General features: G+C 51.4%; 1 protein-coding gene across 13 annotated transcripts in view; it reads right to left on the bottom strand.

The window, feature by feature from the left end:
* Jakmip3 (Janus kinase and microtubule interacting protein 3) overlaps positions 1-24,069 on the bottom strand; it is a 140,159-nt gene that overhangs the window by 15,447 nt on the left and 100,643 nt on the right. For 3 of the 13 annotated variants that reach the window (XM_033761339.1, XM_033761338.1, XM_019207059.2), the window contains 14 exons: positions 21,925-22,050; positions 20,514-20,642; positions 18,525-18,608; positions 17,083-17,145; positions 15,096-15,194; positions 13,849-13,947; positions 13,714-13,773; positions 11,155-11,220; positions 10,340-10,408; positions 10,162-10,239; positions 8,229-8,432; positions 6,820-6,885; positions 4,460-4,501; positions 3,019-4,053 (listed from right to left, as the gene is read on the bottom strand). In XM_033761339.1, coding sequence (XP_033617230.1) covers positions 3,898-4,053; positions 4,460-4,501; positions 6,820-6,885; positions 8,229-8,432; positions 10,162-10,239; positions 10,340-10,408; positions 11,155-11,220; positions 13,714-13,773; positions 13,849-13,947; positions 15,096-15,194; positions 17,083-17,145; positions 18,525-18,608; positions 20,514-20,642; positions 21,925-22,050 — 1,341 coding nt within the window. In that variant the 3' untranslated portion in view covers positions 3,019-3,897. Of the gene's footprint in view, positions 1-3,018; positions 4,054-4,459; positions 4,533-6,819; positions 6,886-8,228; positions 8,433-10,161; positions 10,240-10,339; positions 10,409-11,154; positions 11,221-13,713; positions 13,774-13,848; positions 13,948-15,095; positions 15,195-17,082; positions 17,146-18,524; positions 18,609-20,513; positions 20,643-21,924; positions 22,051-24,069 lie in introns of those variants that run through there. The other 10 variants (XM_019207075.2, XM_019207068.2, XM_019207066.2 and 7 more) reach the window with 8 other exon arrangements.

The raw sequence follows: 24,069 nt of genomic DNA on the forward strand, positions 1-24,069 counted from the left end.
AAAAAAAAAAAAAAAAAAAGAAAGAAAAAGAAAAAAAAAATCAACGTGTGCTGTAAATGGAATAAGAGCCATAGCGAAGGAACCTAACTCTTTATGAACAAGTAGCATAAGTACCTTTCAAAGTGTGGAAAAGGGGTGAACTAACTTATTTTGGAGAACAATATTTTATCTGGACACTGAGGACAGACAGAAGGGTACACATGAACTCTAGTTAGTGAATTTGTCTCTTGCAGGCAATGGGTTAGCAGGAGCTACAGGAGGTGGCTGCTCCCTTCTCGCAATCTGCTCTTGGGAGCTGCGGGGCAGCAATAGCATTTCTGTCTGTTGGTCTTGTCCCTGTCCTACCAGAGGCAATTCCTGGGCCATGATGAGCAGCCCTCATTGAGCATTCAGAGCTGATGCCACTCCCTGGTGCAGCTGAATGGTTTGGTGCCAACTGGCAGGTGTACTTTTCCCCTACTTGATTTAGTGTTTCAGATCTATCTCTCTGATCCTTAAAGGGTAGCAGCTGGGCTGGGAGAAAATTCCCTTCACCCTCTATAGTTCCCATGTCTAGAATTAAGCCCTTCTCCATAGATCAATGGAAAATGATATCCTCTTGAGGATGTCTGATCCTGGCCCCAAGGCTCTTTTGCAGATATCAGCCTCTGAGCCTAAAGGTGACAATCCAGCCTATCTCCACTGCGCCTGCAACACTCCACTGTCCTTCCCTGATGACCATATGGCTCCTCCACCTTCACCACCATAAGGTGAGCACTCAAGAAGACTGAGTCACCTCTGGTTTCAGAATTCACAAAATGACTCTGAACAGGGAAGATGTCACCAATGTCCAGGTCCTAGAGATAGGTGAGGGGCATCTGTGAATGGGGCTTAGTCTGGCCCACCACCATCCCTCCTCACCTGGCCCTGGTTCCCCTCCTCTTGGAACCTGCTCAGGCTTTGGGCCCAGAGTGGCTTTCCAGGTCCTTGAGGTCCGCCTGTCCCACACAGTGAGAGTGAGAGCCACAGCCTGGCCTTCCAGGAGCTGGAGAATGAGATACCAATAGGACAGGTGTGCCCTGCCACTCTGGGACTTCCCTAGTGGTCTGAGGACATGCGTGTGGCGCAGTGCGGCTCTGGGTTTACTGTCCTTCACCTGGCTACGGGTGACCTTTGCAACCTGAGGTATGTTAATGTGAGAGTGAGGCTCTCCTTACTGAGAAATCAGAAATGCAACTGCAGCTGGCAGCACACAGGCTTTTCCCAGAAGTTCTAAAAGGCAGAGCCCAGTGCCAGGCAGTCAGTGGGAAGCAAGTAAGACACAGCTTGTTAGGTCAGATCGCCCTCGTGTGGTTCATGGTGGCATTGCTGGGCCAGGGCTGAGCCAGGTTGCATCCTGCTCCCTTCTAGAGCAAATCTAAGAACTTTCTGGCTGGGGTTTTGCCCATGCACCAGGGGGTGCAGTGGCCGCATACTGCACTGTGCCTTCCCCAACCTACACTCATGACCACGCTTTTGGGCAAGATGGACCTCTACAAACGTGCCAGAATACATTGTGAAAGGTGAGCACATGTCGTCCACCCCTTCTGAAGAGGCAGGTCGCAAATCCTCGTGCTGTTTTCTCACCAAGGTGCCTCTGAGGGAACAGCAGCACAGACTCTCTTGGAATCTCAGGTGCAGCCTTATGTGGCCCTTTGATGGGGGAGCATTTGCTGAATAACCCTCGGGAATGGCTCTCCACCAGGCGTCTGAGTGCCACACAAACAACAGGTATTCCAGAAACACTCACTTACGAAATCCCACTTGTAAAGATAAGCTCACTGACAAGGGGGCCCTGCCCACGTTCTGACCCTCATTTCCTGCTGGGGGAACTCCCAGAGTGACAGACAGACTGGGCGACACAGAGCCCTGTGAGTGGGTGAATGTCCACACTCACGTGCACAAGGGCAAGAGAAGAATGTACACACGGGAGAAAGCATTCTGATAGTCCAGATGGGGTTTCTCTTTTCCTTCTTTTTCCTAACTTGGGGGAAATCAGCTGGGCCCTGCAGTGTGTAGTGTCCTAGCTCCTGCCCCATCACTGTGTGTACTGCAGTCCCCACCCCCACCACCAGTGGCATCTCTCACCACCTTCGCAGGAAACTCCAGGCTCTGCCCCATCAGCAGGGACTGCTCACCCCCTGCCCTGGAGGCCATGATACCTCTCAGGGGCTAAGGAAGGCTATGCTAAACCAGCCACAGCTGGAAACTTTCCTCAGCCAAACCCCCTTCTGTGGCTTTGAGGTAGTACTCAGCTTTCCTGCCGGAGGACCCTGACCGGGGTCTGGGGGTGGTAGGGTTCCCTCATTTCATACCGGGGGCCCAGGACAGAAGAATTATGCAACCACGAGCATCTGTATTTGCAACATGTGTATCTTTGCAGAGGGAAAGGGTGTTTTCCGTCACACAGTAGAAGCTTTTGCAATCTACAGAGCAGGATGGAGTGGGCGGATAGTTGGGGAAATGCTTCCTGTTTGGAGGAATGGGGAAAGAAAGTGCCTCGCTATTCAGCTCAGCACATCACCGCCTGCAGAGGACAGGAAAATCCCTGCTTAGGGGCTCAGGGCCACAGGCAGAATGCTCCATGAGATAAAGGAAGAAGCTTCTTTTGTTGAGGGTTCTGGGAGGAGGATAGGGCTGGAGCCCACCCTGACAGAAACACCCAGTGCTGGGGTGGATACGGGGCCACCTGGGCAGCTCAGGTGGGTTTTCCAGAGGGCACTTGGGGGTGCTTGGAGTCCTGGATAAGCATGAGAATGTGGAGTTCACATGTGTGCAGGCTATGGTCCAAAGGTGAAAATGAAGAAATTCTGTACTCCATCGTCTAGGGAGACACCTCAGAGCCCTACCACTCTCGCAGCCTAAGGAGTCATTCTGGGTTCCCTGTCAGGGATTGAAAGGACATATTCAACCAGGCAGAACAAGCAGGCATATTTCCCTGCACAGGGCCACCAATCAGAGCAGGGAGGGAAGGCTAGTAGATGAATGTCATTGCCTCACCTGTGGGCCACTGGACTCCGGGCTCCCTTCTTGTATCCGTGGAACCACAGGCACTTTGTGTATCCTCACCTGGGCCCTGCTCCTTGTGTGCAAAAGCTCTGGGTGAGGCCATCTTTGGGCACCCCCGGCCATCTGCAGGCACCAGGCCCAGCTGGCCTGCTGAGGGGCTTCCAGGCTGGGTAGTACTAGGTGCTCAGGACATCTATGGTTTCTAGGCTGTGTGGCCACATCCATGTTCTCTGGCATCAGGCTTCCTTCGGTGGGTGGGCTCTGCAGCCTCATCTCACATCACGTTAGCATACTCCTCGTCCCTCCTCTGGTACCACTGTGCTCCTGGCCAGTGGTTTGGGGCCAGATTTTGGCCTTCATGTCTCGAGGTGGGGTGAAGAGGTCAGCAGTAGCCAAAGCTCTCCTCTATCCCCACTGAGATATAAAAGAACAAGGGCGGGTGTGACATTTGTCCACCAGTGAGTGTTCGGGACCCCAGCGAACAAGTCACGGCATCACTGTGCACGGAGGGTGTCACAGAAAGCCCTCCTGAGGCTGTCCCCAATGAACCCTCCTGACTGCCCTGAATGGAGGTTGCCACTGAAGTCACAGTCTTCATTTTGTCATTGGGGATGAGCCTGTGTCCTTTCTAAAGCTCTTCCTCCGAGGACATGGGCAGTTACTATGGTAACTGGCGGGGAGAGCTTGCTCCTGCACCGGAGCAGTTCTTACCCCTGCTTGGCAGGGAACATTACACATCCCCATGACTGGGATGGAGGCCGCCTTACGAGAAGAGGGACTAGCAGCCAAGGCCAGGCCTCTCTCAGAGAAGCCCCAGCCAGCAAAGCTAGTTCTGATTCTGGCTCATCCCGAGTAGACAGAGGCGCCCACTCAAAGCTCTGCTTTCCCCCTTATCCTGCACAGGAAAGCTGCACAATGTTCAAACTCTTTGGGGTCTTCAGGGATGAGACGCAATGTCCCACTTGGTTGCCAGCATCCACTGCTCTCTGGTCCGACTGGAGGATAGGGGTATGACTCCATGGGAGGCTGGAAGAAAAGAGAAGCACAGCACAGCAGTCAGAAGGACAAGGGGCCACTCAAGGTGGCGCCCACTGCTCCCAGGAAAGGCCCTTGGGCACCCACTGAAACGTGGGGTCCAAGGACCAAGAAAAACAATGACCCTGTGGCCCAAATGTCCTCTTATCCTTCCTGGGCAGGAAGCAGTAACCAAGCAAGGTGTATGGCCTTGGTCTGCAGGCACAGCCTGCAGCTTCATGGGTGGGAGCAGCCTCTTAGCCCAACCCCCAGGGAGGGACTTCTGGCCTCTGGAGGTCCTGAGGAGTGGCCTTCCTGCTTCTTGATGGCAGGCAGCTGCCTGGCCAGCAAGGGTTCCATGGTCTCCCCAGAAGCAAAGTGGGATCTTGGCAGAAAACGCTAGCCATGAAGTACTCACCACATCGGAGTGCCAAGACCAGCTATGACCAGAGAATGAAAGCTAGGGAGAAAAATAAGAACAAAAATAAAAACTGAAAAGGAAAGGGGAGGATGGAGAAACAGAAGGAAAGAGAAAGGAAAAAAGAGTTTGTAGTGTTTCTGGCAAGAAATGACATGGTTACAGACAGAGCAAAACAGAGCAGCCCTTGGAGGAGCAGGCAGTCAGGACATGTGTATGGGATGCTGTGAGAAGCCCTGGGTCTACAGTGACGTGCCAGCACCTCTAGGGCTATGTCAGAGACGAGCACTGCGCTAAGCCAGGATGTGAGCACAACTGGGAGCTCCAGGTCTGGCCTGGCAAGGTGAGCCCAGGCTCCTTGGATCAGGAGCTTATATGGGGGTTGCTACCTGTTAAGGGTGATGTCATCCTAGTGGAAAGACACCCCAAGTGCCCAGCAAATAAATTTGAGCGTGCTGCGACAACACTTCGGTATACAACAACCTGTATAGATTTCATACTTTGAAGCTTTCTTCTTTTGTTTGTTTTGGTTTTTGAGGGATGGGGCCAGAGCAATATGCACCCAGGAGGTCTGGCAGTATTGCTAAGAACTACTTCAGCTAAATTTAAAAAACAAACCCTTGACTTAAAATTGCCCCATTACTTAATATAAATACATGCCCTCTAGTTAAGACACAAAACAAAACAGACATTTGGCTTGGGGAGACTGGTCTCTTCAAGCTCAAGGCCTGAGAACTGTGTCTCCTCTGGGCATCCTGTGCCTGGCAGATGCTTGCCCATGTGACCTGGTGAGGTGTGCTGCTGAGTCCCTGTTGCAAACCTTGTTGCTCAGGTTGTACTCTTCAAAGCTCTAGCTATTCCTCACAGTGGATTTGCACATGTATAAGACGTTTGCTGGGTGGTAAAGTGTCCAGCACACAGGGCAGTTTGGGTCACTGCTGAGGAGGGGTGGGCAGGGCTGCGGTGGGTGGTGGGATGGTCCAGCGGCCAGCTGAAAGGGGAGGCTGTCAGGAAGGACCTGTCTCTCCTGAAGAACAGACAGCATCTCCTGGCTTTTCCTCAGCCCTGCTGAGATGCTGCCCATAGAGCAGACCTGCCCAAATGCCAGCATCCTGTTCTCTCTGGAAAGGACAAGACAGGCAGGCAGGTCCCACCAGTGCTTGATGGGAACTGGTCACTTTGGTGAGACCTGCCTCATAGGCAGGATCCATCATGGAGAAGACATCTAACTCTGGACATTATGGAACCAGCCCCAAATCACAGACAGAGGAAGAACTGCTCTGCCAGTGAGCCATCCCCACGGGAGTCATAGTTCTCTGGGTGTGCTCTGCCACCTTGGTCTGGGGAGCACAGAGTCTGCCAACACAAGTGGACAGATGCCTGTGACCCCAGTCTCACAGAGCCCAGAGTCCAGAAAAGGAGCCCTGGCATGTGGTGCAACCACAGTACACCTCAGTACAGGGGGCTTCTGCACCTGGAGACAACTGCTCCAAGGGCCACTGGGAAGAGGTGCTTGTTGCATAAGTGGTAGCTCTCAGGGTCCACAGCCCTCCTTTCAGGGACTTGCTCTTCCTACCAGTGCACTTAACTTGAGTGGCAGATGCTTCAGAGCTATTCAGGACGCCAAAAAAGGGGTGGTAGGTCACTGACTATGATGGTTGGGACCTAAAATGTCCCCCACAGGCTCACATGTTTAGAGGTGGGGCTTTTGGAAGGTGATTAGCTCATGAAGGCTCTAACTTCATCAGTGAATTAATCAACTGATGGACGCATAAGTTTATGGCCTTACTCGAGGGGCGAGGAAACAGGAGATGAGGCCTAGTGGAAAAGAGTGGATCACAGGTCATGAGCTGGGAACTATATCTGGTCCCCAGCCCCTCCTTCTCTGGCTCTTTCTTTTTTTCTGACTTTTGGCTACCATTAGGTTAGAAGTTTTTTTCTGCTATGCCCCTCTGCCGTAATGCTTTGCCTTACCTGAGGCCTAAAGGCAATGCAGTTGATTGACTATGGACTAAATCTTCTGAAATCATGAATTAAAATAAGCCATTGGTCCTGTCAGTTGATTTTCTCCGGTATTTTGTCACAGCCACAGAAAGCTGACACATTCGTCCAACACCACAGCTCCAGGGGGAAAACTAACGCCATGAGAGGCATAACTTCTCTGAGGCTGCAGGCCTGGGTCATGGTAAGGGCTTCTGGTCCTCCTCACCAATCAATGCCCCTCTCTGCTCACACTACTCACTCAGGTGGTGGCCTCTTGTTCACATGTCACAGACCAAGCCTCTACTGCCCTGAGCAGAGCACTGAATGACTTTGAGTGGGAGTTATCTTGTGTTCTTTTATCTACAGCTCCATTTTACCTTTTCTTCCAGTTCTTTAATTTGCCTCTTCTGAGCTTCTATTCTTTCTTCTAACTCTTTAATTCTCTGTAATGTTAAAAGGAAGAAAATCTTCAATAATCGGGGTATTTGGGAAATTGAGCCCAAAAAAATCCTTTCAAGATTGTCCTTCATTTGGAATAAAAATGTACAATCAATAATGTGAAATAGGAAGAAAAGGTCTAAAGGGGTAGGGGAAAAGGGAGAGGTAGGGGAAAGGAAAAAATATGAGAAAAGGAAAAAAATGGAAACAAAATCTTTGTAAACAGGGATGGGTGAAGGGGTGGAAGGGAGGGCAAAGGAATGGGGAAAAATAAGAATCGAGATATATCATGTAAAGGTACAAGTTCCCATTGGTGAATGTAACTGTATGGTGTACCTAAAATGTACCAATAAACTTTATGAAAAAAAAAGATCGTCCTTCATTTGTTTGTGAACAAACAGCCATAGAGTAGCTAGCGTACCATGGCCTGTGGCTAACAAGGTGCACACAGCTGTCCACAGTTCCCATCTTCGCTCCAAAAAAGAGCAGAAGGCCTTCCTTATAGCCACACCTCCTGTGGCGAAAAAAAAAAAAAATCCTTTGACTCTTGTAGGTCAAAAATCACAATGCCCAGGCACAGCAAAAAATCAGTCCACCATTCTTCCCCAAGTCATTGTAGCAGAGAAAAGGGCAGCTACAGCTCATAACCATTGTTCCAGAGGAAAACGCTGTCTGAGGGTGAGGCGTGGGGGTGTGGAAGAAGGTGGGTGCTGACCACAACCCATTGGATGGAGCGAGGGGCTACAGGTGACTGTGCTCATCCTGACCCCTCTGAAGGCCCAGAGGCTGCTAAGTAAAGGGAATGGCAGCACATGTCCTAACAGCCGAGGAATCCTCTTTCAGATGTTGGCCGCTGTCGCAGTAAGCTAGGGTACAGCGTGGCAGTTTATCTGAATCTACTATCCTGATCTTTGTTTTGGGGGTGTACATATCCATAAAAACCACTTCTAGGCCAACCCGGCACAACAGAGGGTGGTGTATGCGTATAAACATCAGGACTGTTCAGCCTGCCAGGGTTCCTCACATCCCGTCAAAACTGAACGAGCCCAGTAGGCCTGGGCCTCCAGGTTGTGTCCCCAGACAATGCTCTGATGATAACATCAGGGGTCTGCATCACGGAGAACTGAGAGACAGTGGCCTAAAATAGGGGAAGCATCACCCACAGGCTTCAGAAACACAACCAGCAGGCCAGAAGTCTGGTCAGGGGGTGGGGACATGAGTGTGGCCACGAAAGGGTGTGGCTGCCAGAGGGCATGGTCGAGAGCACAGCCGTTGTGAGGTTGGGCCATGGTAAAGTCTGGCCCTCGTCTCTGGACCCGGCCCTCCTGGCCCAGGCCAGTCCACACACCTGCTGTGCTAGGTGCAGCAGCTCCATGCGCTCCCGCAGGATCTGTGAGTCCCGCTCCCGCAGCTCACTCATGACCTGGCGCTTCCACTGTTCCACAGCCACCTTGAGCTTCTCGCGCTCCTCTTCTGACAGCAGCTCTGCCACTTTAGCCCCAGCCTCTTGCTGCAGGGCATCATACAGCATGGCTTCTAGCTCCAGGATGTGCTGGGGACCAAAGGGAGGTGCATTAGTCCTCTTCTTCTCCCTAAGCCCTCCCCAGGGCTGGAGAGGTGCACTTTTCAGAACAAGCAAGGGAGGCCAGGCTGCCCCACTTAGGGAGCCACAGGGTGCCCATGGGCCTGCAGGGGGAAGGACCTGGAGCCCCAGATCGAGGGATCCTCCCATCCAGCAGAAGACCCTAGGACAGTGGTGGTGAACCTTCAGAGCTTTCAATGATACAAACAACCTGATTGTCACATGTGCCATGGGTTTGCCTCCAATGCCCTAGAGAAGAGAAGTGGAGCTGTGAAGGGCTCATGAAGACAGGGAAGCCTCAAGGTGGGCTGATGCCTGATTCAGAGTGTGAGAGAAGGACTGAGTTCTGAAGGGCCTGAGAAACAGGAGGTTCCGGCTATGGGCTGAGAGCAGCATGGCCAGAAAGTATGCCGGGATCACAGCAAGACAGAAAAGGACGCCATCAGGGGCTGGTGTCACAGAGTACTGAAAGCTGCTTCCCAACACTCCAGCTCAGGACTGAGACCGCCATGGATGGATGGAAAACGATGCCTTGCTATATCTCAGCAGCCTAAACACAGCTTTTCATAAACCCCCAGGGTGTACCACTTTAATCTGGAGTACTTTAAACTTTATCTTTAAGAGACTTTTTGATACAATCTTTGAAAAAAACAAATTTTCATTAAAATTCTCATTTTGATGGGCCCTTTCTTCCCATCAAAATTGTCACATATCCAGAAATGGATGTTCTTTTTCTGGCAAAATGACTATGAAACTTCTTTGGTTTAGTAGAAATTTAGGAAATTGAAAAAACCCTCTTGGGCCTCAGTTACATTGTATTGTTAACAGCCACAAAATAAACGGTCCCAGTGTGCTCATGGTGCTGCATTAATTGCCACTTCTCAGAGCAAAATAGTTTAGGATGCTTGAAACAAGCCCTAGTCTGTGTGTGCGTGCGTGTGTGTGTGTGTGTGTGTGTGTGTGTGTGTGTGTAGATTGAGTCCATGACATGCCAGGTAAGTGCTCTATCACTGAGCTATGCCCCAGCCTTTAAGCTCTGATCTTTTAAAACAAGTATGATTGAGCATAGCCTTAGAGTTAACATCACAGGGCTTCACATGTACCTGCTAAATGGGGACTTTATCATGACCATCTCTACGGTCAAGGACATTGGAAAGGGCATGGGCCATGGGCTACCAGGCGGGCGCCTCTGCCTCCAGTGAGACAGCGCAGCCTTCCCTAGTCCTTGTCTCGTGGAAACAAGATAGGAACTAGAGCACCTCCAGAGCAGCCATCATCACAGTGGCTAAATAGCCCTTCTCCTGTGTAACAGCAAGGGGTAACTGTGCAATGAGAAGAGTCGTGCTTCAGCAGCGAGTTTTTAAGACAAGAATGGCACTTCAAAATGGGTCACAGCATCCCCATGATCACCACTCCCACCATCATCATCCTCACTCTCATTACAGTCATGATCATGATCACCATTTCCATCATCACCATCATCACGGTCAGCACTCTTACCATCGGCAGCACCACCATCATCAACTTCACCACCATCGCCATCGCTGCCGTCACTGTTATCACCAGCGTCATCACCACCATTATCATCACCACAGGAAGTGACCCTGTAATGAGTTTGGGCACTTCCCGGCAGGGCCCTGAAGGCAACCAAGATGCACCTCTGGGCACGTGAGCACACATTTAGCCTCCTTCCTCTTACCTTGTGGGCCTGGTCTAAGGCCTGCTTCCTATAGTCCAGCTCCTCATCCAGGTAGCCCTTCTGTTTACTGAAAAGCTCCTGAAACAAAAGATGACCTCCTGGGTCTTGGCCTCAGGGACCGAGGCTGGAGATGCTGAGCTGCAGGGATACCGGGGTGGGCGTGGAGGACACTACCAACCTTCTCACTCTCCAGATCCAGCATCTTCCGATGCAGCGCTGACTCAGTCTCTTCAATCCGTTGGAGCCACTGGGCATAAACAGAATGAACAGGTTACAGTGTCCCCTTGGGTTACTCACACAGGCACCAATGCTACCCCGCTTCCTTGTCTACGTGGAGACAATCTGGGAGAGGATGGGGGGAGGTCGGAGTTAGGGAGGGGAGTTGGGGCTTGGCTGGCACATGATGGGATCCATGAACCATTCTGGTATTTGCCTCCCATCGCCACCCCTCCTGGTGTCCAGGAACTCTGCCCCACACCTTCCCCAGGAGTGGAGAGACATTGGTTTGGGGTGAGGCAGGAGCAGGCACATCTATGGAGCTTTGCCAGGAGAGGTGGGGAAAGCCAGCTCATTTACTTGAACACCTATTTGCCAGGAGCATCCCTTCCCTCTGCTGCTGCTGGAGACCTGACAGTGACCCACCTGTAGGTCTGGGAGGTGGGCAAAAGGTGGGCAAGTAGGCTGGGCAGCCCCAAGAGGAAGCCTGAAAGGTCCATCAGGGAAGCTGGACAGTTTTACAGACACTGCATAGCCTCCAGCCTTTGAGAAAACAATGAGGCATGGCTGATAGTGGCAGTGTCTGGTTGAACCCGCCTTTGTAGAGGTGCACAGTGCATGACATTTGACCTGTCTCCCAAGGCAAACAGAACCTAGCGGGGCCCCACACTCCATGGCTCTCTCCTCCCAGGGAGAGCATCTTCTCTGGGCTGAGCAGGTCCAGGGAGGTCTGTAACAGGCCAGCCCTCTCCCCAGTATCTACACAGTTGCTGTTACCTTCTCTGCCAAGGTCAATACTGTCCTGGCTTGTATGACAACCACTTGTTCTTCATTAGTCAGATTCTGTACCCAGAAGCAGAACAGATGTATCATTAGAAGCAGTGCCTTCCTCAGTGTGGGGCTGAATGATGGATGCATGGCGAGGCTGATGGGATGGATGCAAGGGGTTGGGGTTACAGCTCAATGATGCTTTTACTGAAAAATCCTCCTGGGACCTCTGATACCCTTTGTCGTTGACCTGTTTTCTCAGGAGACACTGTCCATTTCATGTTCTCACAGCTGGAACCACAGAGGTCTAAGAGAACAGCTAGGGCAGGTTCACTAGCAGGGATGCCTTGACTGCATCTTGGTGACAAGAGATTCCCAATTCTGTCCCTTTTCTGACCTGTTTAAAGTTAGTACTTTGCATCTGAAGCCTCAAAGGAAGATCAAGTATCGATGGCTGTGAAATGATCCCAATCCCTGGCATTTCTGCCCTTCTTTTCTGCCTGTTTTGTTCATACTCTGTCTTTTGGGGCACCTCAGTCTGGCTTTAGGGCCAAATGAGCATCCTCCAAGGATGTGGACACTTCACACAATCATACCCCAGCTGCCTCTGGCATCAGGATCTGGCTGCCTGACCCCTTACACACCAACAATAGGTGGAGGACCTGAGGAGCAGCAGGTAGAGCAGGAGGAGGCCCTTGCTCAGCCCCAGAACCTCCCTGATTCAGACCAGGTCTCAGAAAACTCTGTCTACCATTCTATTCCTAAAGGGTGAAATATCTCTTGCTTTCCTCCACCTCCAAAGTCAAAACAAGGTCTCTCAAGTTGGGGCTGGTGACTGACGGCTGTAAGTACGAGGCCAGCTTGGGGTGGGCACGTAGCGAGCATCACCAGCTGGGGCTTGGGGTGGGCCGGGTGCTTTGGAAGCCAGCTAGACTGCTTACAGCTCCCTCCTGACAGGACAGAGCTGGGCAGTGACAGGCGTCCCCCACACTTCATCTGACGAGCAAGAGAATGGAGTGGGGAAGGCTGAGCGAGTGGCTTCAGGGTGACTAAGGGAATCGACCTGGATGTGGATAAAAACCAAGGCATGGTCAAAGCAGGCTGACAGGGGCCCTGGCTCCTGAGGAAAGTGAGGCAGTGGGAGCTGCTCTGGGGTCCAGGTTTCCATGACTATCGCCTTTGTTGGGGCTGGTCTGAATGTGGCAGCCTCAGCACTAGCATGCCCTGGCTGTCACCTATTTCCTCACAGCCACTTGTGCTCCAAGAGGGGACCTGCATGCTCAGACTGCAAGGAGCATAGTCCTGGATCACAAGGTACAAGTGACATTTGCCTGACCAGGACTGCAGTCAGAATGAAGGGATGTCCCCTTGGCTCAGCAGGAACTGCCAGGAATGTCCACAGGGTCTCCTGAGTATAAAACCTGGCCACAGGTCCTCTTCTATCTCTGTGTTGTGTAAAAGTGACCTCAGAGACTGTGACAGCTCCAGGGCAGTCATGCTTGGCTTTGCCCTTGAGGGGCTAGCTACAGGGTGGGAAAGGAGCCCTGAAACAGGACCAGCAAGGACTGTCACCCTAACTCTGCCACTACATCAGATCTGTGAGCCTAGGCAGATGCCTTCTGTGCTCTCAGTTTCTCCAACTGTGAACCAAAGGGTTGCCGGTATGAATCCTAAGAGCCCATGTTGGGGACTGATACCTACGATTAGACCCCAGAACATACTGCACCCATAGGCATCCCTGCTGTGGGATATGGTGGTGCTTTACTACCTGTGGCCATGAGAGAACTACCAGGTCTGGGTGAGGAGCAGATACAGCCAGAACAGCTTCCCTTCAGGGCACTTCTTTCCACTCTGCTCCTCACTGCTCCCCAGGAAATGGATGGGCAAGGAGATACAGGGTTCTTGTCAAACACAAGGCCCTGAACAGAGGCCTAGAAGAGTGAGTGTGGGGAGATGGATGGAGGGTGGATGGATGGATGAATGAATGGTGGATTAAGGAGGGAAGAAGGGGAGAGGGGAGGAAGAGAAGGTAGAAGAAATGGATGGATATACGGTAGAAGATGGATGGACAAATGGACAGTGAAATGGTGGGTGGGGGACGGGAGGAAGGGGAGCAGTTACTTTGCCCACTTAGTAATACTATTCTTTTGGGAAGTTCACTGCTAAAATTGGAACTCTGCCTCCAACAAGATTTGGAGATTATTTATAGTCTCTGCTTGTTCCCCCAAACCAAGGAAATGGGAACCCCCCAAGAGTATTAGTGTAAAGAGCAACACTGGGAGCATAGAGGAGCTGAAAGAGATTTCAGAAACTGAGGACATGTAACTGGAAGTGTCATTAGCTGCAAGACAGAAAATACCTCGATGGCACAGGAACAAAATGAGAGATTTCTCCAAATGCGGAGTGCCCGTGCCAAGCAGGCTCTGGGCCTGGCTAGCAGTAGGGGTGGGTCCTTGGGCAGGGTGGCCTAGGTGGAATGGCAGTGAGACTCAGGGGCTCTGGGACCATAAAGGGCTGGGCCAGGGTGGCTGGCATGAAGAGCATGCACAAGTCAGGAGAGCAACATACACTTACGGCGTTATCCCCCAGGATGTCCAGCTTCTTCATCAGCTCTGAAACCAGGATGTCCTAGGATGCAAAGACAGGGACAGGTGAGCAGCAGCCAGGTGGGGCTGTGTAAGCAGAGGCAGGGGAGGGCTTTACCGTCACGCCTTCAGCCTCACAGTACACCTGGAGGGGGCTCTTCCCATCCACGAAGGGCGTGTGGTGGAAGTTGATAGCAGGTGACTTCCTCTCCCTCTCCTAAGACAGAGAGCAGAAGGCTGGGCATGATGGGCTGTTCTCACCCCATTTCCTCCCTCCCCATAGCGCTGTGTGGGGGCTCAGAGAACATGGGCCATAACTACACAATGGGGAGTCAACATGGTATTTCTGAAAACTAAACCCCTGCGGATGCCTTGATGGCAGAAACCTCACTGGACTCACCCAAGAAGACCACCCCTTGTGTGCTCACTCCAGATGGATATGGGGATCCTGTGCAGGCTTTGTGGAGACCACCCGGAGCCACTTGCTCATGCACTGGTCAACCCCAGGGGTCTGTCAGGAGGCTCAGGGGAGAGGCCAAACATGGACAGTGATTCCCGGGCCTGCCAGAGCAGGTCGCCTACATGGAGTAGCTACACTATGCTCCTTCCCCGAAGGAGGTGGACAGGAGGACTCTGAGAAGCAGATCCATCCGGACTCTGAGTAGGCTTCAGCTCACTGGGCCCAGATGGAGGCTAGTGCATACAGGGTGACCATGAGGGGTAACGCTGTGCAGGCCGCTTCCTTCCGGCCTTGTAGGTGGGTCACACTACCCAGCCACCCTCACAGTGAGCATGATGATATGGCCACCCACGCCCAGTGTGACCTCCCCTGAAGGGTCCTTGCTCCCACCTTCCCTTTTCCATCACTGCAGAGGGCTTGGGGCCAGGGATGGTAGGGTGCCCAATCACTATCTGGCACTCTCTGCTACTACTCAGAGACTTTTATGAGCAAGAAATAAATGTCTGCTGGGCTAACCAGTGGGGTCTGGTCACAGTCTCTGCCCACCACTCATCGCCACCAATGCCACTGCAGCCACAGTGATAAGCGAGGACATTTTCCTGACTGTTGGGGCTCCTCAGATCTGCATGCAGGCACTGGTCTTTTTGTGTGTTTTGCTTTGCTTTTGTTTTCCTTCTGTGATGCTGAGTTCTGCGCCTGTACCCCAGATTATGTTCACTTTGCCTCACTGGCCCCATCCCTCCTAGGAGATGTAGTTTACAGCACTTGTCCCTTTCCCTTCCAGCCTGGCCTTTTGGGATGATATTCAAGGCTCGTAAGGGTTTAGAGGCCCAAGGAAGGCACCTCATCTCAGGGCCCTGCAGCTGGGCCAGCTCATTGCCAGCCTGCAGCTCCACAGTTTCTACCTCGAGCTCCAGGATCCTGAACTCCAGCAGTTCATTCTGGTCCTTTGCGTCCTGGACATCATGCTTTAGCCGGGCCTCCTCCATCTCCATTTGTTTTATCTGAAAATTAGAAGATAATTAAACTGAAAAGGGGCCTAGCTGTCTCTCAGTAGAAGGCATGTAAGGCCAGCTGCCTGGCTTCTTGCACAGCCGCCGTCTGTCCATGGGGACAGCTGACTGGCTGGCACACAGCCCTGGAACCTCCTTGGGCAGTGTGTAGCTCTGAGCATTCAGTCTAGCCTAGGTATGGGCCTGACCTAGTGAGACTGGACAAACCTTCACTCCTTGGCTAAATGGAGTAGGAGATTCTAGACAGGCAGGGGCAGGTGCAGTGATCAGGGATGCCTTGAAGCCCAAGAAGAAGCCATGGGAAGGATGTTGGGGAACAGAGGGGCTGTCAAGGCATCCCTGCATGGTTCCTGGAATCAGGCTGGCCCTGAGCACAACAGGACACTTGTTATCTGTTGGGAGGATGAGGTGTGAGGCTGCCTGGCCACACTGGAGAATTAATGTAGCGAATTAAGGGTTTCTTTAAACAGAGCTAGTAATGACTGAACCTGATATGGGGACCTTGACTCCTGAGAGGCAAACTCCATACAGCCTGTGGCACACATATTTAGAACCTTCATGAGGGCAGGCTGTCCACTGTGGGCTGTGTCCTTCCACGCCAAGAACCAAGTTTGAAGGACTAAGGAGCTTGCTCTTATTCTCAGAGGAAAGGTGATGGGTGCAGGAGCACTGGCTTCCCGTGAGGGAGCTGATTCAGTCAGGTGCTGGACAGTTCCTTGGTGCCAATTATTACCTGACCAGCTGTGGTGGTGAAGCACCTACAGGGTCAGGAATATGACCCTGTGCACCACACAGCCAGAGAAGAGTACAGGTTTAAAGTGTGCAAGTGAGTGTGCATGCACAGTGTTTGTGTGTGCATGCGTTAAAGTATGCATGTGAGCATTTAAATGTACATGTGTGGAAGTGCATGTGTATTTAAGCATCTCCACAAGCATGATGGCATTGAAGGTACACATATCCAAGTGTGGGTGTGTTTGAGTGCACGTGTTTGGGGGTGCACCTCAGAGTGGGTAGTGATGATGGAGTCTCCTATATGAGCTGAGAAGCTCCCATCTGCCATTCTGTGTCTGGACCCATAGCCACCACTGCTGCTCACCTCATTCCATACTACCTACACCACTGAGAGGGTCCTAAGCTGCCCAGATGTAGTCTAAGAAGTCACTCACACTCTAGGGAACTTCTTCTTTAGCCCATGGGATGGGCTGAATTAAGGAGACGGCATGATACCCATGGCAGATGTCCCTAGACTGTAAGTCTTGTTGTCCTGATTTGTGCAAGCCTTGGATAAGGTGTGGTGATCCCATGCAGAAGCTAAGACATATTTTCTGACTCATATTTAATCGAATAAAATGTTCTAACCAATGGATCCCAGCCAGGGAGTGGGGAGGAGGTGACAGTATTGTTGGAGCCTCTTGTCATCCAGAGACCAAGAAAGCCCATAAGTGACCCCTGCCAGAGGTTTCCCTGGTCAAGTTAGAAACACAATCACTCAGCCAGAAACAAACAAACAAAAACAGGCTCATTTGTGGAGTCTCAAAGAGGCTGTCCCCTGAGGACCATTCAGCCTTTATGATGAATAGTCCCTGCCACAACATGGCTTCTGTCAGGGATGATACCTGGGGTTTCAAAAGGGCAGCTTTTCCCAAAGATTCTCTAACTATCCATGGAGCCTATCAGTGCAGCAGACCACAAATCAAGATACAGGGCTCTGCTGGGCTCAGAGGAAAGGCCCTGTTCTTTTCCTCTAGTAGACAGAGGAGTACCTGGGTTGAGGCTCCCAGAAGATGAACCACGGAAGCTCCGCCAAGCCCATGGCCACCCCACAGGACCACCCTGTGCCCCATGATGCAGAAGAGCCGTGCACAGGGCTTGGGTGTACCTTTTCTACAAGCTCTTGATTTCTTCGGTACAATGCTTGTTTCTCTTCAATCCATTTCATATCCTTGAAAATAAAATTGAAATAAAGACATAAATATGCAGCCGGAGAAGAGCACAAAGCCACATCCACATCATGATTGGGCAGAAAAGAGAATGACAACACCAGCTTCAAAAATAGCCTCCAGTCACAGTCCATGGTGCACAGAGAATGGAAACCTGTGGCTCTGCCTGTCTTCCTTGAGAATCCCGTGCTGATAGCCCTGCTTCAGGAGGACGTCTCAAGGGTGTCACATCCACTACACAGACAGCACCCAGCCCCAAATCCCCAGAGGTACAAGATGCAGCATGGACTTTGTAGGTCCAGAGTATCCTGACATGGGGTCAGTTGGGATTCAGACTGTGAAGGAGACCAGGGGACAGATGGGAGATGATGGGACACCTAAGACGGAGTCCTGTTGACTCACACTCAGGAGACACAGGCAGAAGGCAAGGAGGCACGGAGGCCTCCTGACCCTGCCTGGAGGGCCTACTTGGCAGGAAACCCAGTGCACCGGGCATACACTCTTCTACTTGGACATCCACCTAACTGCCCTGCCACCAGTGGAATTTTTAATTTTAAAGCAGTGTTGAGAGGAGAGCTGCCTGCCTCTGACAGCAGCTTCATCGCACATGTTTTTGTCCACAAAGCCAGCTGCAAGGTGTGGCCAAGTCTGGAGGACTCACTCGGCAAGTGGCCTTTGTGTCCTCCTACCCTTACGAGTTCCAACCTCCCTGGCCACTTTTTTCTTTCCGCACAAACAATAGGCTGGCAGCACCTGGGACATGACCCTAAATATTAGATCCTGCGACACCTGAGCCAGGGCCACCCACGGGTCAGCAAACGCAGTGCCTGGTACATTTCAAGTGCCATTGCCAAAAGTCCATGTTTACGGTTCCCTGGAGGGCAGGTGTATGTCAGCTAAACAGAGACAGGTGCTGCAGTGCTGAGCTGTGGCTGGGATGTTGGCAATGTGGCCTGGACATTGCTCTCAGTGTCCTTTTGTCTGTCCATCTATCAATAAACACATGAAGGACACTGTGGGGCTGACACTGGAGGTGTAAGACCTCCAAAGGAGAGTAAGACCTGAAATCCTGGCCCTGAGTCAGAGGACTAATGAACTATGCCGTGGTCAACCCTAGCAGAGGCCCTGCCCCATGGTTGGGAGATTCCTACCGCATTCACAGCTTGCCACGGAATTCCTTCTAGTATTTAGAATTTTTATTGCTGTGTGATACACTGTAAAACTACTAATTTTCAGCACGTGTCGAATAATTCTTACCCAGATCCCTCCACCCTCCTTGATGATGGCGACTTGGCAGCCCTCGAGGGCCATAAGCCTCCCATGACCCCCTGATGTGAATGGAGGATGCCAGCACCCATGAGCGCCTCTGGGAGGAGCTCACCTGCCCCTGCTCCGCCAGTGCCTTCTCCAGGTCTTCTACCCGTGTCTGCGCTCTCTGCACCTCTGCTTGCAGCTGCTCACGGGTCTGTAGGACAGGAGCAAAGACACATTAAATTTTCCCTAACAGCCAGGACAGGCAGACAGGCTCACAGGGACGCAGGCTTCAGAGGGTACTGCCTCGGGTCTAGCTACTGAGAAGTGACTATCCTCTCCCTTAATGGGATATTTTCCAAGAAAGGAAGAACTTTGAGGCTGTGCAAGTGAGTGATCTCACCTAGGGCATAGCAGAAAAAAATCTGTGGACAAGTTCTGAGAGTTTCTTTGGTAAAACCCTTGTTTACAGGGTGAGACAACTGACAAGGATGTCTGGGCCCACGAGCCTGTGGGTGCTGGACACACTGGTGTGAGGGCTTTCTGAGACAATCTGCAGAAGCTTGCAGTCTTGCTGCAGCTGACCTGGGGTTCACTGCTTTTTCTGCACACTGTACCCCTAGCCCTATTTCCCTGGATCCTGTCCCTTGTTTGGAGGATGAGCTCCATGATTTACAAGTGAGCCCCTGGGTTGTTAAGTTCCTTTTGGGCACCACCTGGGCTTCTAGCCAGGTCGAGCTGCTCCTTCTTGACTTAATTTGCTCTCTCCTGGTCCAATCCATGAACATTTTATCCCTTCTCTTGTTGGATATAGTGTCTGGGGCAAAGGAGCATTGGACTGCAGGTTACAGGGGCTAAGGGCCATCACCCCAGGAGGGCAGGGTGGTCCCCAGGCTTAGGACAATTTAGCCCTAGGAGAGAGCTCTGCTCTTTAGTCTTAGGATGTCTGAGACAGAGACTATGTCTGACATTTTCCTTGATCTTTGTATCATGCAAATTTTAAATTTGAAAGAAATGATTAAATAAGAAATATTTAAATTCCCCTTTCATGCACTTTCCATTTCCTCTCTGCTTTTCAAACCAGACAAAAGGAAGTGACCTCCACAGACAGGCAAGTTGCCGCCCACCAGGAGCACTGAGAGGGCACAACAGGGCAGGTCTTTGATTCAGGATTTCACAACAGGTGACTTTAGTGAAATTCCCAGAAAGCAGGAGGTGACAGGAGACTCTCTGAGAGCAGCTGGGAGGATGCATCTGGAGTACTTAATCCCGAGAGGTCTGTTCTCTACCCAGACCACAACTCTAAATTGCAGAATCACCAGGTGATGACACCTCTTCCCCTACAGAATGGTTAGAGGGAGCAGGACTGACTGCAATGTCAGACACCACCACTGGCTGCTTTCAATAGCCCCTCACCTCTCCAGGAAGAGGTCCGTCTCCCTATACGGTGCACCAGCCATTGCACCTTCCTCTGGTAAGCAGAGATAAGGTTGGAGCAGCAAGGGAACCCCTACCCGCCTTCCCCATGTGGCCTGGTGCTGACACTGCCCCTGGAAGCCAGCAGAGGGCTCCTGGCCATCTTCCAGCCTTTTCCTGATGCCAGCAACTTGCATCCAGGGAGAAGACAATGATGCTGCAAGGCAGGCCCTGAGCTCAAGATTTGCTGGATGAATGAACAGCCTCAGCAAGTTTAAAAAAAAACACTAAGCTTAAATGCTGCCCCTGGTTCATCTCTGTGCCTCCCTGTTATGCGAGCTTCCTAAGGGTATTCCCGCAGGTTTGGTTAGAAGATGTCTTTATCTTAAGGTTCTGCAGACTCCGTGTAAACTGGCCACAGCCCTTGACCAAGACAAATTTGGCTTTTCAAGGACCCTCACATTCCACCCATACTGGCACACTCTGGTAGGTCCCACCCCCCACTCGGGGATGACTCAGCTGGGGCTCCACAAATACAGGTTTTTAATGGCCTCAGTGAGCATCCAGGTCTGGCAGTAACTGGGAGGGAAGGGGCTTGGCCTGAAAGTTTGGGCACATATAATGTGCCTGCCCAGGCCACAAGGGATAAGCGGGAAGGAGCTGAGCGGGAGCTGGAATGTCATGGAGTAGAAGTCATTTAGACCTTAACTTCTCGCTCTGCATCCAGGGTTCCTCCAACCTGCTCCTGCAGCAGGGCATAGGCTCGCTGCAGTGCCTGGTACTCCATGGTCAGCTGGCGGAACCGCAGCTCCGTCTCCTCCTTGGCCATGCCCTGGGTAGGCACACAGCACCACATGCACACAGAAAGAGAAGCAGCATTAGCACAAGCTCCATGCCACAGCACAGTCCTGGTCAGCCAGGGTTCCTATTCTTTCCACAGAGGCAGAAAGGAGGAATTTTTCTGGCAGCATGTCAGGAGGGGCATGCTTTGGAGAAGATTCCTCTGGAGGTGACCTCTGAGCCTGAGCTGACCACTCAGAGGCAAAGGTGAACCTTGTGGATTGGTGGCCAATGGCCAGAGGCTCAGCTGGGGCTTATACCTGCCAGTCTGGCTGCTCTAACCAACTGGAGCCACTATAACTGACCAGGATCCTATATGGCTCTGCTCTAAAGAAATGTGCTGGGGTTTGTGAAAGGAGTGCAGAGCCCAGGCAACACATTTCTTCCAGACCTGTCTGCCCCAGGCCTGTCCATCCCAGGTTTGCTCCTGCAGAGTTATCTGCAGGATCATCCTTCTGGTTGCAATGACACCTGCAATTCCAGGGAAAGGCAGGTGCAGATAGGCCTGTTACTGCCTTGGAAGAGTCCCTAGGATCCTAGGGTTGGAAGAGTGGGCCATGGTCAGGAGTGACCAAGCTCAGAAATCCTGTCCTGGTTCTACCTCCCCATTTCTCTCCTACTCTCTGAGGCTTGCTGGACGATCTGATTTCTGAGCAGGTCCGTGGTTTTTGGTCCATCCTTCAGGATTGGCCAAGGAAGGCTCCATTCATGTGCTTGCCACTAGACCTGATCAAGGCTACGGACACCACTATGCCTATAGCCACAAGAGCTGGGCCAGTCGGGTCAGTCCCTGGGTGTGTGTGCATGGGTGGGGGGTTGGTGACAGCTGGTCAATTTGAAGGTGGCCATCATCCCACTAAGACAGAACATCTGGCTGTCTTCATCAGAAAGTTCCTCTCAGTGTCTCTGGGGCCTGATGTGTCCTTGGCATGGGACCAACCTTACAGGGTGGTCCAGAACTTCCTGAGAAGTCCTTAAAGAGTGTGGTGAGCCCTCTTCCATGCCCTGTTGCAGGAGAGACTCAAGGGAAGATGTGTGACTGGGAATTGGTGGTACCAAGGAACCACCCTCAGCAACCAGGCAGCCAAGAAATGCAAAATATCTTTGCCACTGTGCAAAAGAATAGGCTACCAGGGGTGTGGGCTGGGAAGGCCCTCATAGGGAGTAGGGCTCACACGCTATCCTGGCCCCAGTTTCACCCCACGTCATGCCCCATTCTGCCTATCCCACGAGAGCTGGCAAGTGCAGGAACTGCCGTGGAAGACCCAAGTTACCTCCTCCAGGTCATCATCCGGGGTGCAAGGGGTCTGGTCTGTCCTGTCAGTTTGATAAGAGATGGAAGAACCATCGGAAGAACCATCTTCATCATATCCAAAGAAAGTCTCCACGACAACCGGCTTCTGACCAAAATGTGACACATTAATGCTTGACCAACAGTACTAGGCCCCTTCCCACCTTCTCGTCTTGTTGCCCAGCCATGGGGGACATAGCTGGGAAGCTGTCTACCCACTGCATGGTCCCACCCTGAAATACACTGCTGTCTTTGTCTGTAACTGCTCTTAGGGAAGCTGGGGGTCTGCCCTCCTGCAGGTCGAAAAGGTGGCCTCATTGTGAGCATCTCATCTTGGTTGCTCCCAGAGCTGGACTGATGGAGAATGGAAGGCAAAATAACTGGGGTTTCTACAGATAAATGGTTTCTGGACTTGACCTTCATTCATGAGGAACTAACATAGGACCAACAGTGAGCATTTCTTCGGATGTATGGTCACTTTTCCAGTTATAAATTTCTGTTGTATTTTTACAAGTATCAGTTCTTGACAGACTAAAATAAAAACCAAAACAAGATGAGTCCTCCATGGCCTTGTTTGGGAGGCCTTGCCTTTGGGAGTCCCCCAGGAGCCCCTCACTCTTTATGTTTAGTGCTGGGGTTGTAGCTCAATTGTAGAGCACCTTCCTAGCACACAGAGGCTCTCAGTTCAATCCCTAGCAACTCACTAAGTAAACAATTGCAACAATAAACTCTTAGATTTCCTCATCCTAGGTTTTAGAAATATAAAATCCAAAAGCTAGGCATCTTTTTTCAGCCATTTAGGGCCCCTTTCTTGGCGAACTCTGAATCAGCATCAGGTTACTGTGACCACCAGGTGCCCCTGTTAGATCTTCCACCAGCACCTTCTAAGGGAAACTCCTCTCTGGGCCCCAGGACCACCAGCTACCCTGCAGACAACTGTCACTTGTCCCTCTTCCAAATGCCCTTCCCAGATACCCACATCCTCTGACTTCTGGTCGAAGCAGAACTCTGGGATATTCCCCTCTCTCCCTCGACCACCACCTGCCTCTGCAGCTGAGTGATTATCTGACACTTGCTGAATTGACGTGGCCTCTCTGAGAAAATCTTTCCATGTACTCTAATCTTTTCCCAGATCCCCAATGAAATATTCAGAAAATAGGCACACTTCAGCACAAATTGAGGTTCCATTACTGAATTTCCAGGGCGTTTTCTGCTCCTCTGGTCTCTGTCTGTCTTCAACCTCACCAGTGGCTTGGCCTCTTCTGTCACACCAGGTCTGGCGGAGTGCCAGGCCTTCTCCTGTCACCCAATGTCCAGTCAGAGGCCTGGCCTCCTGCTTTCATCCCACGTCTGGTCTGAGGCCTAGCTTCCTCCTAACATCTCATGTCTGAGGGGAGCCCGGCCTTCTTGTCACCATAATCCAGGGAGGCTTGGCCTCCTCCAGTTATTCAGTCATCCTCCGTGTGGATGCCAGTTGCTTCCATCTCCCTGACACACTCTACCTCACTCTTTCCAGGCTGTAGTAGCCTCCTGATTTCCCCTCCAGCTGATGTCATGAGATGTCTTTCTTTGCTCAAGCATCATTGCCCACTTCATGTCCCGGCTCTTGACTGTTGAAAGGTCACCACAAGCTGGAGTTTTTTATAGCCCAATTCTAGGCCTTGTTTTCAAGGCTCACTTACTCAGCTTTTCCTTTCTCCCAGAAGCACTTAGATAGCTAGGGTAGAAGCACCTCTGGGTAATTTCCTAGTACGCTGTAGTTATTCCAAAGAGAGAGGGGCCGTGGCAACCTCTTTCTTTCCTTTGAGCCTTTCTAAGTGCTAGACAAGCATCTTGGCTAAGGAACATCTAAAGGCCCATCGAAGAGCATTGTAAGTGTGTTTAAAAACAATATACAAATATATTTTTCAGAGAGTTGGAGAAAAGTTAGTTCCTTTGGGAATTTATCAGTGACTCTCTTAATAAAAATCAGTTTATCAGAAAGATTTTGGGCAGAGGTAAGGGGAAAAAAATGAGAATCAAGACTTGCCATGTAAAGGTACATGATCCCAACAATGAATGTAACTGTACTGTATCCCTAAATGTACCAATAAACTCAATTAAAAAAAAATAAATAAATTAGTGAAGT

Source organism: Fukomys damarensis, unplaced genomic scaffold (assembly GCF_012274545.1).
Source record: "Fukomys damarensis isolate Sample0158 unplaced genomic scaffold, DMR_v1.0_HiC HiC_scaffold_8, whole genome shotgun sequence".
Classification (NCBI taxonomy): domain Eukaryota; kingdom Metazoa; phylum Chordata; class Mammalia; order Rodentia; family Bathyergidae; genus Fukomys; species Fukomys damarensis.